General features: G+C 39.3%; 1 protein-coding gene across 1 annotated transcript; it reads left to right on the forward strand.

Moving 5' to 3' along the window:
- The first annotated feature begins 12,119 nt into the window (after positions 1-12,119).
- NR0B1 (nuclear receptor subfamily 0 group B member 1) lies at positions 12,120-14,380 on the forward strand. Its single transcript, XM_042809800.1, has 2 exons — positions 12,120-12,914; positions 13,846-14,380. The coding sequence occupies exons 1-2, from the start codon at positions 12,368-12,370 to the stop codon at positions 14,088-14,090; spliced, it is 792 nt and encodes a 263-aa protein (XP_042665734.1). The 5' UTR covers positions 12,120-12,367; the 3' UTR covers positions 14,091-14,380.
- The last annotated feature ends 311 nt before the right edge of the window (positions 14,381-14,691 follow it).

Raw genomic sequence — 14,691 nt, forward strand, 5'->3', positions numbered from 1 at the left:
ATTTCATTCGCACTTTGCATGGAACTTAATAAAAGCATATGGACTTTATCCTCCCCAAACCTGAAATGTAGGAACAATCTCTTTTTCCTATTTATGCATTCCACAGCAAAATTCTGCTCATCTTATTACATATTTTTCATCAGAGGAAAGCTAAAATAAGAAAAAATGTATATTCATAATTATAAATCAAGAACACAAAGAAATAGTTTATTTCTCTCATGAATCCTCCTGGTATGATTTAACCATTTTGAGCAAACAGTAAAATTGAAGATGAAGAATACAGTATGAAAGTGCATGAAAAGATTCATCCTGGAAGGATTCATGGCCAGGCTGGACGTGGCTCTGGGCAGCCTGGTCTAGTGGCTGGTGACCCTGCACATAGCATGTGGGCTGAAACTAGATGATCATTGTGGTCCTTTTCCCACAGAATGTCCCAGGCCATTCTATGATTCTACAATGATTCTATTCCAGGCTACCTTCTTACTCCCTTCCATCCTTTGAAATACAAGCAACATCATGCATTCCAGAGGAAAGACAAGGAGCATAGATTACTAAACATGGTAAAATCCAGCCTTTAAAAAGAGACAGGAAAATGAAGATTTTCAATTGAGAGAATTTTACAGGACAAAAAATGCAATCAAATGGAATGGATTACATCTACACACATTTACAAGTGCAAGTATATTTCCATATATAGTTTTATACAAACTATATTAACATTTTTTAGAAAACTGAAAATAAAATCCAGTCAAAAATCCTCTGAAGAAGAACAAAGTGCTGAGCTGGAGAAGAAAGATTGAATACTGAAGTACACAAAACATGCAAACAAGACAGTTAAATCACCTTTAATGAAAATTCAGCTGTAACATCAAAGAATACAGAGGAAGCTGTAGGCTTTGTCATCTGAGCTTTGAGATGCCAAGTGTTTTCAAGGTCCTCACTGTGGATACATATTCCAGCTGTACTCTGAATCCCAGGCATGGTGAAGATGTATCAACACGTACCAATCCTAAATCATCCCTGCATCTCCATGGCCTCGACTTCTGAGGAGAGAAAACTACAATGCATAGGCTTGATGCCTTCTCAGCACCTGAGCTCCAGGACATAAAAGATCGTGTACTTGTTGCTCAGTGTAGCTACTGAAGGTCTTGTTACCTTCTTTCCTTCTATTCAATCCAGTGTGCAGCAGAACCAAGGCAGTTTGTGTGTGAAATGCAGGCCTGGATCACATTCATGAAACTGGTCTCTTCCAGCAGTGCTACAGCTGCTGCAGCCTGTCACCTACAGAAATATATTTATGACAAGTTAAAAATCAATTCTACAGAGTGTCAGGGAGAAAACATCCAATTAAAACAAATGAGAATGTATAAGAAATTACATTACTTCATGGTAGCAAATTACCCCACACCCCCCCCTTAAAATGAACTGGACACTCTGGTCAGACTAAAGATGAATACAGATTATTTAGTATACTAGAAACATTCTAGTGGCTGGGAACCATATAGAAGAAAATCAAACCAAACCAACCAACCAACCAAATTACTCCAAAGAAACATTTATTGTCTCCATCTTATCCGTCAGTGATCTTGGATTTTTTCATGCATAATATTTTGTAGTGTTTTGACAGTTTTGAATTGCAATTAATAGATAATTAATTGTCTAATCTTACTATGAATATGCAACTCAAGCAAAATGTTTCATCTCCACTCTTTTGTTCTAAGATCCTATTTGTGGCCTTCTCATGTGTTCCCAGTGAATGATGCCAGGCCAAATAAGAGAGGTAGATTTTCTCTATTTGACTGGTAAAAATGCAGACAAGAAATTGGGAATAAACCAAATCAAATAACCATACATGTTTGATTCATTTTGAATTTAATCATTACAGGATTGAATTGTAATGTTGTGATAAAGATCTGAACTGAGAGAGAGGTTTAGTTTAATTAAGATTCACGAAGGCAAGTTTTCCAACATTCCAAACTTGCAAATACTGTGATCAGATAAGATTTCTTGAATCCAAGGAAAATAATTATATGCCTGAAGTTAAGACACCGACAGAATTTTCCACAAGTTTGGGCCTAAGTGATAAACTATGGAATGTGAAAAGGCAAATTAGGGAACAGCTTGACCCTAGAAAGGTAGGATGCGAAGAATAGTGGTAAAGATCCAGTTCTCCTTGACTACTGACTGAGAACCTTTAAGAACGTGGCTAACCTGTGATTTCTTTGAACAGTACAGACTGAATAAATGAATAAAAAACTCACTATAACAAGAGAACTAAGTAGCAACTAATTCAGAGATATCACAAATATTAGCCATAGAGGAAAGTACTATTTGTTGAGGAAAAAGAAGGGATGGATGCCTCTGAGTCAAAATAATAAGAGCTTACAGCAAATTAAAGGGCTTTTTCCATTATTTCTAAAATAACTGCCATGCCTCCCCCACCCCCCACCCCCCTCACCCCAACAATTTCCGAATCAGATGACTTGACTGAGTGCTCCTATTTTTCAGTCAAAAGATTAAGGGCATCCCTAGGACAACGCAATGAGCTTCTACAACAACTTATACATTCATTTAAAGAAATACTACTCCTGTAACCAATAGGAAGTGGATTTATACTCTTATTACACATTTGTACAAAATAAATAAAAACAGAAGACAAAGTTGGCAGAGAATGTTGCATGATTTGTAAGACAGATGGAAAATCAAATGACCATACCTTGCTCTGTTTCTGCATCGGAAAATTGGAGTTATAGCTACCTCTTTCCCTCGGTCTTCATCATGTTTGTTTATGCTTTCATTTAACTTGGGCATTTTTAACACGAAAACTAAAATATCACTGTAATGGTACAAGATGAATGTGAAAGAACAGGCCCAGGCCCTCCTATCCATTGTTACAACCACATTTTCTTCTCCTTAGCCCTCTACCCACAAAAGCGCATGCTAACAAGAAATAAACACAGATGGGATATCTTCTACATTTCAGAGAAACTCATTAAAATATGACTGGATCCTGAAGCTTGGGTTACTGAAACTGCGACACATTTTCAGAGAAAAACTCTGAATTTACAGAACAAACACCTGCATAAAGCCACAAATATTAGGAAACAAATGAGAATAAGGAAAGTGGAGGAAAATTACTGCAGAATTTAATCTACTCTGGAGTATTTACTGGGTACAAAGGCATCAGACACATCATCAGGGGAGGACAAAGAACCCAAACACCGATCCTGATGTTGGTAGCAGAAATGCTGGCTTCTCTATTGACGTTAACTTCCACAATTCCTCTGCAAGTGGTGCTCTGATCTAGAGCCAGCATGCTTCAGGCCTTTGTAGTAGTGCTTGGATTTTGATTAAGAAACTGGATAACCTCTATTTCAGCTCATGAGAGTAACAAGTTTCCAATTTGTTTCTGCAGATTCAATAAAATTTATCATAATCTATGTAATGAATATTGCCTGTGACATTTTTTGTTAAAATTAAGGTGAATTGTGCTAAGCTCTGTGTGGCATGGGGAAGAGAACATGGAAGTTGTAATATGTGGGCTCCATCCTAATCTTACTGAATCTAGCAGGAGAACTGCTATTGGCATTAGCATAAACAAAGCCTTAATTCCACTGGTGGTTTCCCTTCCTAATTCTGGAATTAGGCTCTGATAAATAACATCAGGCAAATCATTTCACCTCTTTGCTGCTTGCCCTCTCAGGTTTAGATTCTCTTCAGTCAATTGTGATACTCCCTCTGCTGAACTGCTGACTGTCTCACTACTACGTAGAGAGTCCTAAACACAATGACATTCTTATATCAGTCTATAGTTATCATATTCTTACATAAAAGCAGACTATCATGAAATACATAAGCAGTTTTTATTTTCACTGGGGCCAGCGACAGAATTGCCTGCAGTAACAATGAGTACTTACCCATGAACTCTCACTGAAGAGAATATTTTGATAGCTACAGAAAACATCACATGCCTAATACAGAAAACTGCAGTACTCTGAGGCACATGGCACTGAAATCATTGTGTTGATACAGAGTACCTATAAACCAGACAAGGTGAGAGAATCAAGAATAAGCTTTCACACTGCATTCTTTCACTTGCACTTGTAGTATAGCTTACAGATGACATGCCTGTTTTTGTTTCACAAAGCCTACTGCATCTCAACACTTACCCAGAACAGGGCAATTTAAGATGTCAAGTGCTACTTGAAAAATGTCCTTTAACTTTCCTTAATTGTCAAACTTTAAGAGTTAGCTTAAATTTAATTTTGTTGCATTTAAGGTCTAGTTTTACGATGATATAATTTATTTTGGACATTACGGGTGACATTGTTCTGCCTGTCAATGGAAACATGAAAGAATATCATCATAATGAATATCCATAGACTCACATAAATCATTCAAAACTTCAGATATGCATGGAGATTTTACACTGACCCTGTAATGACTTTAATAAAACTGTTTCAACCTCGGCTGTGTCAGCAAGAGAGACATGAAATGATGGTGTTACAGCCACAACACCTCAACATTTAAATATTTAGGAAAAAGACTGATCATTTTCTTTTAGCAGGCTTTAATCCTTCCCAAATTACAGTCTCCTACAGTACCATATGCCAGAAACACACGGGATTTCCTTTTTATGTTGCCTCATAACATCAGGGAGCTGTAGTTATTACTTGAATCAAATCATTTAACAACAGACATTAGGAGTATGTCAATTCAGCAAAATGAAAATGTGAAACTTTAATTTAGCTTTAATTTAGTCATAGGAATGAAGGTGATATCACTGATAGTTTGGAGGACTTAGACTGTGACTGTAATTTCCATCATGTCATTGATACTCCTGTTAGTCTTATTAAAACCACTCATGATTAATTTTATGGGGTGGACAGTGCCGTAGAGAACTTTCTTTGAGCACTCCCAGGCAAAACACTTTTACATTAGCCCTGTCACTGGTGTTACTTCACTGACTATAGAAAAATTCCATGCATCAGGATGGAGTTCAGCATCCAGCATGGCAAGGAACAAGACTTTTCATATCTCTTGGTAGGTGAGACCTTGAGAAGAAAGCCACTTACATAGTTTCAGTCATAGAAGAGTTGCATTGTAAAATTACAGCCTGACCTGCTTCAAAGTGAGCTGCTTTTTGCTTACCAGGAAAGGCCGTCAGAGATCTGGGGAGGCTATGACATAGAAACTTTTATAACTGCTTTGGGATTTGGAGGTGGAGGTGGATTTGGAGGTGGAAGGGGAGAACATTGCTGAGAGAATGGGAACTCCAGGGAACTCTTGGCCTTTGTGTGTGTAAGGGACTATCCCTTCTCAAATCTGATACAGAAAAACACTCAAGTCTTCTCTAGGAGAAGTAAGCAACTACGAAATATCAGATTAAATTTTCTGTGCATTACGTGGGAATTGTAAGCACAGAACACAGATAATGAGGCATTAACAAGTCAGAAGTAAACACAGCTGTAAACATACTCCCACGTAATTGATTACGGTTTTAGATATTAAAATCTACAAACAGCAACATCCTCATTTGTCATCCTCAGACCATGGCCCTGCAGTTCTGAGATTAAAAGTCCAAGGTAATGATGTGATTTACTATCTCACAGGTATACAGAGAAAACATGTCCTTGAGAAGAGTGAAAGATTTAAACTGAACACATTTCTGGATGCAAGAAAGAGACAATGAAGTGTCAACAATGACATTTTAGGTATATATTTTTTCTCCTTCTGATCCGGATGCTCTGCACAATGCAAAAATAACTGGAAAGCAAAAGAACCGATGGAGGTATGAAAGAAGGAATTGCTAATCTTCCTATTCTAAGACAACTATACTTTCAAAGCCAAAACCTGGAAAGATGCACCTTGAGATAACAGTGAAATCAGTGAAATTAATGAAATAGTTGAATTCTAGTGAAATTTAACTAGCAACAAAAAGCTACATGGAGTATAGCTTCCATGGGCTGCAAAGAAAAAAAAGAAGTCTTTCTTCTCTAAATCCAGCTCCCTGTCGTGTTTCTAAAATCAAATAAACCAAGCCCCTAGCGGGAGGTTACCAGAAAGAAGCATAAAAAAATATATATATATATATATATTTATCAATCTTCCTCTATCTTTGAACCAACTATCTTCAATCTGTCCCTATAAGGTTTCTCTCCCACTGCATGCTTTACTGTATTATCAGGTTTCTTTCCTTTTCCCTTGTCTATTTCTCACTTCTGGTTTTCTAAGCTAAAGTTTTCCTCAATATACCTGTTCACTGTACTTCATTTTCTACTTCACGTGTACTTCTTATGACTATTCTATCCCTATCCAGTGGCAGTGCCTTTCGTCCTTTTCTCCTTCAACCCATGTTCTTGCCTACCAACAACACGCATGCATTTTACTGTCCCCTGCCCTATCCACTTGTATGGATACTGGAGTATAGCAGTTTTCTACTCAAGTAACTTTTCCATTCAGTGCCTTGCATTTTTCTGAATGTCCATGGCAAAATAACAAAGAAATAAAAAACAACAACAAAACCATAACAAAAATCCCACCCTCAATAGATGATTTGGTAAGACAAAAAAAAAAAAAAAAAAAAAAACCTTTTCCTCTTCTAATTCAGCATTAAATGACTCTACCTTTTCCTTTTCGTGGTCACTGAAAAAAAACACGTATAGCATTCATATTCACCAAATCCAAATCAAGATTGAATCATTTTGGGCAGATGCATAGAGATGAACAAGCTGCACTTCAGTCAACAAGAGCTCAGTGTACAGCAGCAGAAATAGTGCCACTAGGCACTGACAGTGCTAGTCCTGGGATTCTCTGATTATCAGACCAACCAAGGATGTTATCTGGCTGCAGATTAACATGTCAGCACTTCTCACTGTACACTGGGCTGTCAATGACTGTAACACACCAGATGTATCAACATAACTGCTGGATCACTCCCTTATCAAGTTTTACTGAAATGATCTAGGTTGGAAAAATCCTTTCTTTAAATACTGTAAGTGAGCTCAGTTATTTCGACAAAGCTAAAGACATAATTTATCTCATTCGCTGGCAGAAGAGAAAGAGAAATGACTTTCCTGTTCTATACAGAATACATAGAGATTTTAAAATAGTAGGCTATGATTTAAGCAAAGGGTGTAGCCCAAAAACTGCATAAGTTACTTGAAGGTCATAAATATTTGAGATACAGACTTCAGATTGTATGGTGAACCTGTAATTCCTTTATTTATCTGTCAAATTCATGTAAAAAGAATGATAAGAAATGAAATGAGTACGTTTTCTAATACCAAAATGTGAACCTGACAATGAGAAATGATATACAACCTCATTTAAATACCTAACTTGAGTGAAGTAGGTCTCAATTAAAACGTATGGAAATATGTGTGCATTTAAAAAACCCTCACGTTGTTTTTCCACATAAAATACGTGCTAACTTATAAATCTATCTGAGTGCAATCTTTTTATTAGCAATATATTCTTACATCTTACTCACAAATGTAAATGTATTTGTGTATCTGTCAGTCTCAGACGATCAGTTACAAAGATGTGTATTTATGCAGTAATTTCAACATCAGAATTTGTGTAAGAGTTACATAGTGCACTATTGCCACAGCAGTGCTAGACTGCATTTTATTCTCACAACCTTGAACAGAGTATTAAAGAGCTTAATTTGCCAGCTTTTGTATGTTATTCAACTGTTATTACTGCTCAAAGCCCTCTCTCCCTTAAGCTCAGGCCTTAGGGTTTTGTTCCCATTGAGGGGCTCCCTGTGGTGGTTGAGTAGAAGGGCAAATAGCAGTGATCTCCATCTGAATGAGCTCAGATCAGTCCACTGGCAAAAAATTACCCTTTTTTTTCTTGATGGCATAGTTTCTTGCTGATCGAAACAAACAAAAATCTGCCATTACACACCATTCATACAGCTTTTTAGGTTAGGTGGGACTTCGGAAAGTATTACTGGGGAAAATAAAGCATGGAGAACACATTGCAAGTTATCTCGCTTCTTTGTTACCTTTCTTGTAATGACTATTCTAAAAATGCTGCCAGCTTTATGAAAGCATTTGGCTCACCGGAGCCAGATGAGTGCCAAAACTGGCACAAGGAAAGAAGCAGCAGCAAATACATTTCTGGGAGTCACATTTTTGGAGCAGCTCAGCCTTTCACACAGGACTGCGACTTTAAAAATGCCACACTGGTAGACGTTTTGGAGTGCGTGAACTCACTACGGACAAAAAAGTCCTCCTGAAGCCTAACTGCATAACCTAACATAAATTAGCATATGAATGCGAAAAGCTGTCTGCCACCTGGGAAGGTCTTAAATTGGTTATCTGCCAATGGAAATACTACAGTAAAGTGCACGGTCAAGTAACTGTAACTCTAAATTCAGGATTCCTGCTTCTGGATACAAAATGCCACAGCTTTATGCTGATCCAAAAAATAAAAAAAAATTAAAAAATCACAAGTTCAAATTTATTTAAGAAATGTAAAAGGGTTGATCTTGCAGCATTACAGTTTATGCTGTATCAGGTATCACCTACTTTCCTGCACTTTGGATAAAGGTCTAAAACTGACACAAACTATCGTATCGTCCAGCTAATCCCATAAAAAAAATGTCACCATCCTGATCCGAAACAAATACACCCTGCTAGATGAGCCAGCAGTAAATACATTAAAAATTCAGTTTAAAAAAAAAAAAAAATATATATATATATATATATAATAATCACAGCCTTAGAGCTGCTGTAAAAGCTTTACAAATTCAGGCTCTACATCCCCTGACCATGTACAGATCAACTGCCTTTGGCTCACATTGAATCGATCACGCTGTCAATGTGTTCCACCTAATGAATCTACAAGTTGAGGAAGGAGGCAATAGCACATCAGGAATACTTGATAAAATATATAGGTAAAACACTGTTAATGATGATACTTTTCCCTTAATGCCCAATTATTTTCAAATAAATATCCCTGTAAAATACAAAGAATGTGAATGGTTGTCATTCTGCCAAACGGGCAGTTGCCATGAGACATATGTATAAAACATAAGAATATACTCAAATTCCAAACCCTGTTTTAATGGAATACTTCTCTTATACCAAACACATCTTACTAATCATACACTCATAACGTTTCACATTGATTTTTTTTTTCCCCTTAAAAGGTTAACTTTTCTTATGCTAGTCACTGAATCGAGCTGCTTTACATCTGATCTTAAGATCAACTTTTGTTTTTCAGCCCTTATACTGGGAGACAGTAGATTTCAGGGATATCGATATCAATTACTCACTGGAAAAAAAGCACTCTCTGAAGCTAATGGTGCACTAAAGCATTGATGGCACAAAAACAAATGTTTGTTTGGTCTTGTTCTGAAACTGAAGCTATGCCCTCTGGACAAGAACCAAGTGTACTACCAGATGAGTGATACAGAGACACTGAAGAGAAATATGAAAGCATAAGAGTACTGCCAAGACTGCACTGTATCACCTTCATATCCAAGGCTTTTGTCCAAGTTAAAAACAAAGCAAAACACAAACAAACAAGCAATCTTTTTTTATTCTGGAAATACATAAATCTATTCATGAATGAACAATATGGAGCTAGGTAAAACCCACCTAAGACCTTTTAGCAGAAACTGGATATAACCTTTTTTTTTTTCTATGTTTTCGTGTATTTTCCATCAAAATACATTTACTTGTCTGCAAGGAAATTTGGCTTAAGTTTCTGTTTTTAAATAGAAAGCTTCTTGTTTCTTTGTTTGTTGCCTTTTGCTTAACTGGAATGCTTTCCTCCAATATGAAAAACTAAGTTGATCAAATCAATAAGTAGCAAGGTTTCTAGGGCATTTTTGATGCTTTAAATGGGAAAGAAATGATCTGCCCTGAATAAAATGTCATGTATTTTGATACATTAAGAGCCAGAAAGAGAGAAATGAGTGTTTTAGTGCCCTTATGAGTGAGGAGGTTTACTTTTGACTACATCAGGGTAATTTCTAGCACAGCATAGTAAATCGGGTTTCAGTTTCAGTATAGAATACCTATGCTAACATGGTTATCAAAGAAAAATCCTTTCTGTATAGCTTGGTTGAGAGTGAACAGTCAGCAAAGTCCTTATATGACAGCAGAGTTGCACCCACACTTGGTTGAAAGAGAAATGCCTTGAAAAACTAAACACTTGCAACCCACACTGCTACATCAGGAAAAAATTCCAATGTGGACCTGGTATAAAAGATTCATATTGCCCTTACATATGGCCTTGCACAAGCAACATCCTCTCATAAGAAGCAAAATGTTCCCACAAATGGAGTACAAGTTCAAAACTGCAAAGGCAATGATCTATGTCTCAGCTGTCTCATAGTTTCCCACAGACACATTCCAGGTTACAAACTAATAAAAAATACAATTAAATTTTATTGTCAGACCTATAACAGGTACCTCATGAAACATGAGCTACTGATGGGAACTGAAAGCTTAGGGATGCTCATTTTCTAAACATTTATCTCTGAAGTTGGTGAAATAAAAAAAATAAGAAGGAAAAAGACTAGACAGGCAAAAAAAAAAAAAGAAAAAAACCCTCTAAAATTGTAACATAGCAATGCTGAGAAAAAAACTGGTGAATATAGCATGAAACAGTCTGGGACAGAAAGAAAATGTACTAATCACTTTGGCAAGTATTTTACAGTTACCAGTGATACTATTCAAAAGACAACATTTAATATTATTAAATTTGTTTTGGAATTCTAAGCTTTTTTTTTTTGCTTTTTTTTTTTGCTTTTTTTTCTTAGAGAATGCTCAGTGAAACATTGCTTTCTGCTCCAGGGACAAATCTCACCTGTCTGCAAACATCAGTTCCTCAGTGTAATGTAACAATTCTCTGCAACTGCAAAACCAGTAAAGACCTTTATCTTATTTGGATCTGTGGAAAAACATGATAAACAAAGATATTAGGGGATCTAAAGAAAAATGTAAAATTCCTGCATAGGAAAATCACAAGGCTGCTTAAGGAGACACCGAAAACGTTAAACGATATTTTAATGAAACTAATTTAAACTATATGATGCATTTCACAGGTAAAACCAAGTATAATTATAAGAATTTTGGACAACAAAGTTTACCTGAGGGAAATGACCCTCTAGTGCTTTGCATTACACCCATATATTTCATGCCTTTTGTGAAGAATACCCCTTTTGAGTACAATTGTGAAGAAATATGCAGAGTGAAATCATTATATGACTCTTACATAAGCAGTAGCACTAGCTTCACACAGGGAAATTGCTGAGATCTGGCCTAAAATTTCTAAGAAGTCAAAGCACTCAGCAGTATTGCTTAATAAACCGGCATAATTTTACTGAAAGAAGGATTTCCAAGATGATTTAAACATCCCTTCCTACTGATATTGATGGAGCAGGTGCAGAGAGCTGCTTGCAACTTGCTACTTTCTCTAAAACTGTGCCAAGGTTCTTCCAGTTCACATTAAACTTAAAATGTTTCTGTTTTGGCCCATGAAGCACAAAGATGTGACCCTCCACTTACTGTAGGGAGTATTGCACTCTGCTACACCGACTTCTTCATAGATAGTCAGTTGAGAAAGTGAATGTACTTTTCATTCAAGAGCAATGTCAAATTTGGGCAATCACTATTCTTCAGTCCCAGCTGGGTAAATATGAAGGCATGCTATGGTAGTTTCCTCATTTTGGAGTCCATATGCAACCATGACAAGATGGGTTTCGGAAAAGTGGAGGTGTAAGTTGAAGGAAATGTTTTAGGCAAACGGGTGGAACATATCTATCATGAGATCAGGAGGATGGGCCATGTACTGGAGAGCACAGGAAGGGAATGCCACTCAGGGGACAGCTTTATGGATGATCCACATCGTTTCACTCACAGAACTGAACAGAGGTGCCAGCCTCAGGGCGCCCTGAAAAGCCCCACCAGTACCTCCAGCCCCATTCCTTGGCTGGGCAGGCAGACCTCTCACTTCCTCACAGCAGTACTGAGCTGATAATTAATCCCGTGAGGCAGCACAGCCACTCGCAGGAACCCTCTGAAGCAAGAGCGCTGCCCCGCCGCCCCACTGCCCCAGTCTCCCCGCCCCAAGCCCCGGGGCAGTCGGGCGCCATTTCGCGTCGGGCGGGACGCGCAGCCTCCTGTCAGTCGTAGTCCTCCGTGTCAGGAAAGGAGGAGGAGGGCTTTCTCTTTTTATTATTCCCCTCCTCTTTCTCTTTTCCAGCCAGTGAAGAGTGTCTGCCCCCTCTGAACCGCACACTGACACGCAGGCAGACGCGCCCGGCCGCCGGCTATAAATAAGTTAAGAGGCGGGCAGAGGACGAGCAGTGCTCGTCTCCCGGCGGGCCGGGCGGCTGGGTGGCCCCATGGCGTGCCGGGAGCGCTGCCACTGCTGTGCGGACGGCCGGCGGCACGGCAGCATCCTTTACAGCATCCTCAAGAGCCACGAGCAGGCGGCCGAGGGGCCCGGGCCGCGGCGGGGGCAGGCGGGGCGCGGCTGCTCGTGCGGCTCGCAGCGGAGGGTGGCCCTGAAGAGCCCGCAGGTTGCCTGTAAGGCGGCCTCGGCCGTGCTGGTGAAGACGCTGCGCTTCGTGCAGAACGTGCCCTGCTTCCAGGAGCTGCCCCTGGACGAGCAGCTGGTGCTGGTCCGTAGCTGCTGGGCGCCTCTGCTCGTGCTGGGGCTAGCGCAGGAGCGGGTGCACCTGGAGACGGTGGAGAGCGCGGAGCCCAGCATGCTGCAGCGGATCCTCACCACCCGGCGGCACGGCGAGCACGCCCCGGCCCCCGGCCGGCAGCACCCGCCCTCGGCCGGCGAGATCCAGGCCATCAAGGGCTTCCTGACTAAATGCTGGAGCCTGGACATCAGCACCAAGGAGTACGCCTATCTCAAGGGGACGGTGCTCTTCAACCCGGGTGAGTGGCGGAGGGGCTGCGGGGGTGTCCCGAGGGCGGGTTAAGCGGCGGTGTGTGGCGACCGCGGAGCTCCGAGCGCGGGGAGCCCGCACTGCCCGCAGCCGCGAGGGACCCCGTGTCCGCCTGGCAGCTCTCCCACACTCAGCGGGGGGGAAACAGCAGAAGCCTCCTACATAGACAGGGAGAGGCTGTCTTGTCGGCTCTTTAACCTGGAAGGCAGCTGGCACTGGATGTGGCACTTAAAATGATAGCACTGCCACCTGAAAGCTGTGTCTAGCACTTTTGCATTCCTGCTGTCAGAGTGAAAAGCCAAAACTGTTTTCTCAACCCTTCAGTATCCCTCGTATCGTTCACCAGTTAACTTTTCACTTACTGGAGTTACCCTTCTTGCCACTTGTCATCTGGAACTCCTCAGAAACCATTGTCAAAGGATACCTTACACGTCAGTACTTTTATAGGAATAAACAAAAGCAACAGGTTTTGTTTGTTTGTTTTTTTAATTCTTATCTCTACTGTTTACAGATTGCATTTGTCTGTGCAAAAGTATTTTGGATGTGAAAAGGAGGTGTTGGGGCTAGGTGATCTTTGAGGTCCCTTCCAACCCAGACCATTCTATGATTCTATGCTTCATTTTTCAGTGAAAGTTTCTGTTATCAGTGAATATTTTTTTCCCGTTTAAATTAATGTTGGCAAATACTGTGTTTCGAGTTTGAATAAAAGAGTATTGATTGTTCAGAAAACCAGCATAAAATTTTGAACTGCACTGTAATGTTTGGCACATTGCTTCTTGGTACAAGAAGTCCTCTAACAATTTAATTTGTGTCATAATCTCTGATCTCTTACTTACTATACTGCAGTTATAACTCAGTAATAAGAAAGTTGTTTTATAGACAAAGAATATGTAAATAAAGTAACTTATTTCTCTTTTCAGATCTACCTGGCCTGCAGTGCACACAGTACATTGAAGGACTGCAGAGGGAAGCACAAGAAGCTCTAAATGAACATGTCAGACTCATTCACAGAGGTGACCAAGCCAGATTTGCCAAGCTGAATGTTGTTCTATCCTTGTTACGATCCATTAACGCTAATGCGATTGCCGAACTGTTCTTCAGGCCCATCATTGGATCAGTGAACATGGATGACATGCTTTTGGAAATGCTTTGTGCAAAATTATAAAGGTGTGTAAAGTAACGAAAATAAATCCAGTGCAGAGGAACTCTTAAGAGCAGAATAGTGTAAAGTACTGTAAATAAACTAACTTATTGTTTTTACATAGATAGTATTTTTGTATTCAATAATAAAATAGTCTTTAAGTTCTGGAATTTTTATTAAACACGGTGTTTTTGCATTAAGATTATTGAAGTCATCAGAATAAGATTTGATGTTGTGAAGAATGTTCACATCTGAAGTCAACTGGCTATTCTTTTACCATGTGTATGAATAAAGATCGTACATATTACATTGTATGTTCGAGGTGAGTAATACCTGTTTTTTCAAAGTAAAAGCTAGTCAAGGTTTACATTTTAAACATAGCTACCATACAGAAATAGGAATGAACAAGCCATTTACTTGGCTTGTTTCAGTGATACTGGGATACTGAGTACTGTGGTCACTTCTGCTCATATTTCCATTACTGGCTCCAAAGAGTTGGTGAGCTGCTCCAGTTGACTTTAACAGAATTGAAATATATACGGAGTATTTAAGAAAATGCATGATGTATTTATTATGAATATTTTGAGATTTAATGAAACTTCATGTGGCTTAGTTGGGTAACTAA

This window comes from Centrocercus urophasianus, unplaced genomic scaffold, assembly GCF_019232065.1.
Source record: "Centrocercus urophasianus isolate 14NV4802_14NV808 unplaced genomic scaffold, USGS_Curo_1.0 seq_12, whole genome shotgun sequence".
Lineage (NCBI taxonomy): Eukaryota > Metazoa > Chordata > Aves > Galliformes > Phasianidae > Centrocercus > Centrocercus urophasianus.

Excerpts from the sequence above, each read along its gene's own strand:
- NR0B1 (XM_042809800.1), top strand. The coding sequence starts at position 12,368 with ATGGCGTGCCGGGAGCGCTGCCACTGCTGTGCGGACGGCCGGCGGCAC. Across the intron at positions 12,915-13,845 it reads GACGGTGCTCTTCAACCCGG|ATCTACCTGGCCTGCAGTGC; the intron begins GTGAGTGGCGGA and ends TTCTCTTTTCAG.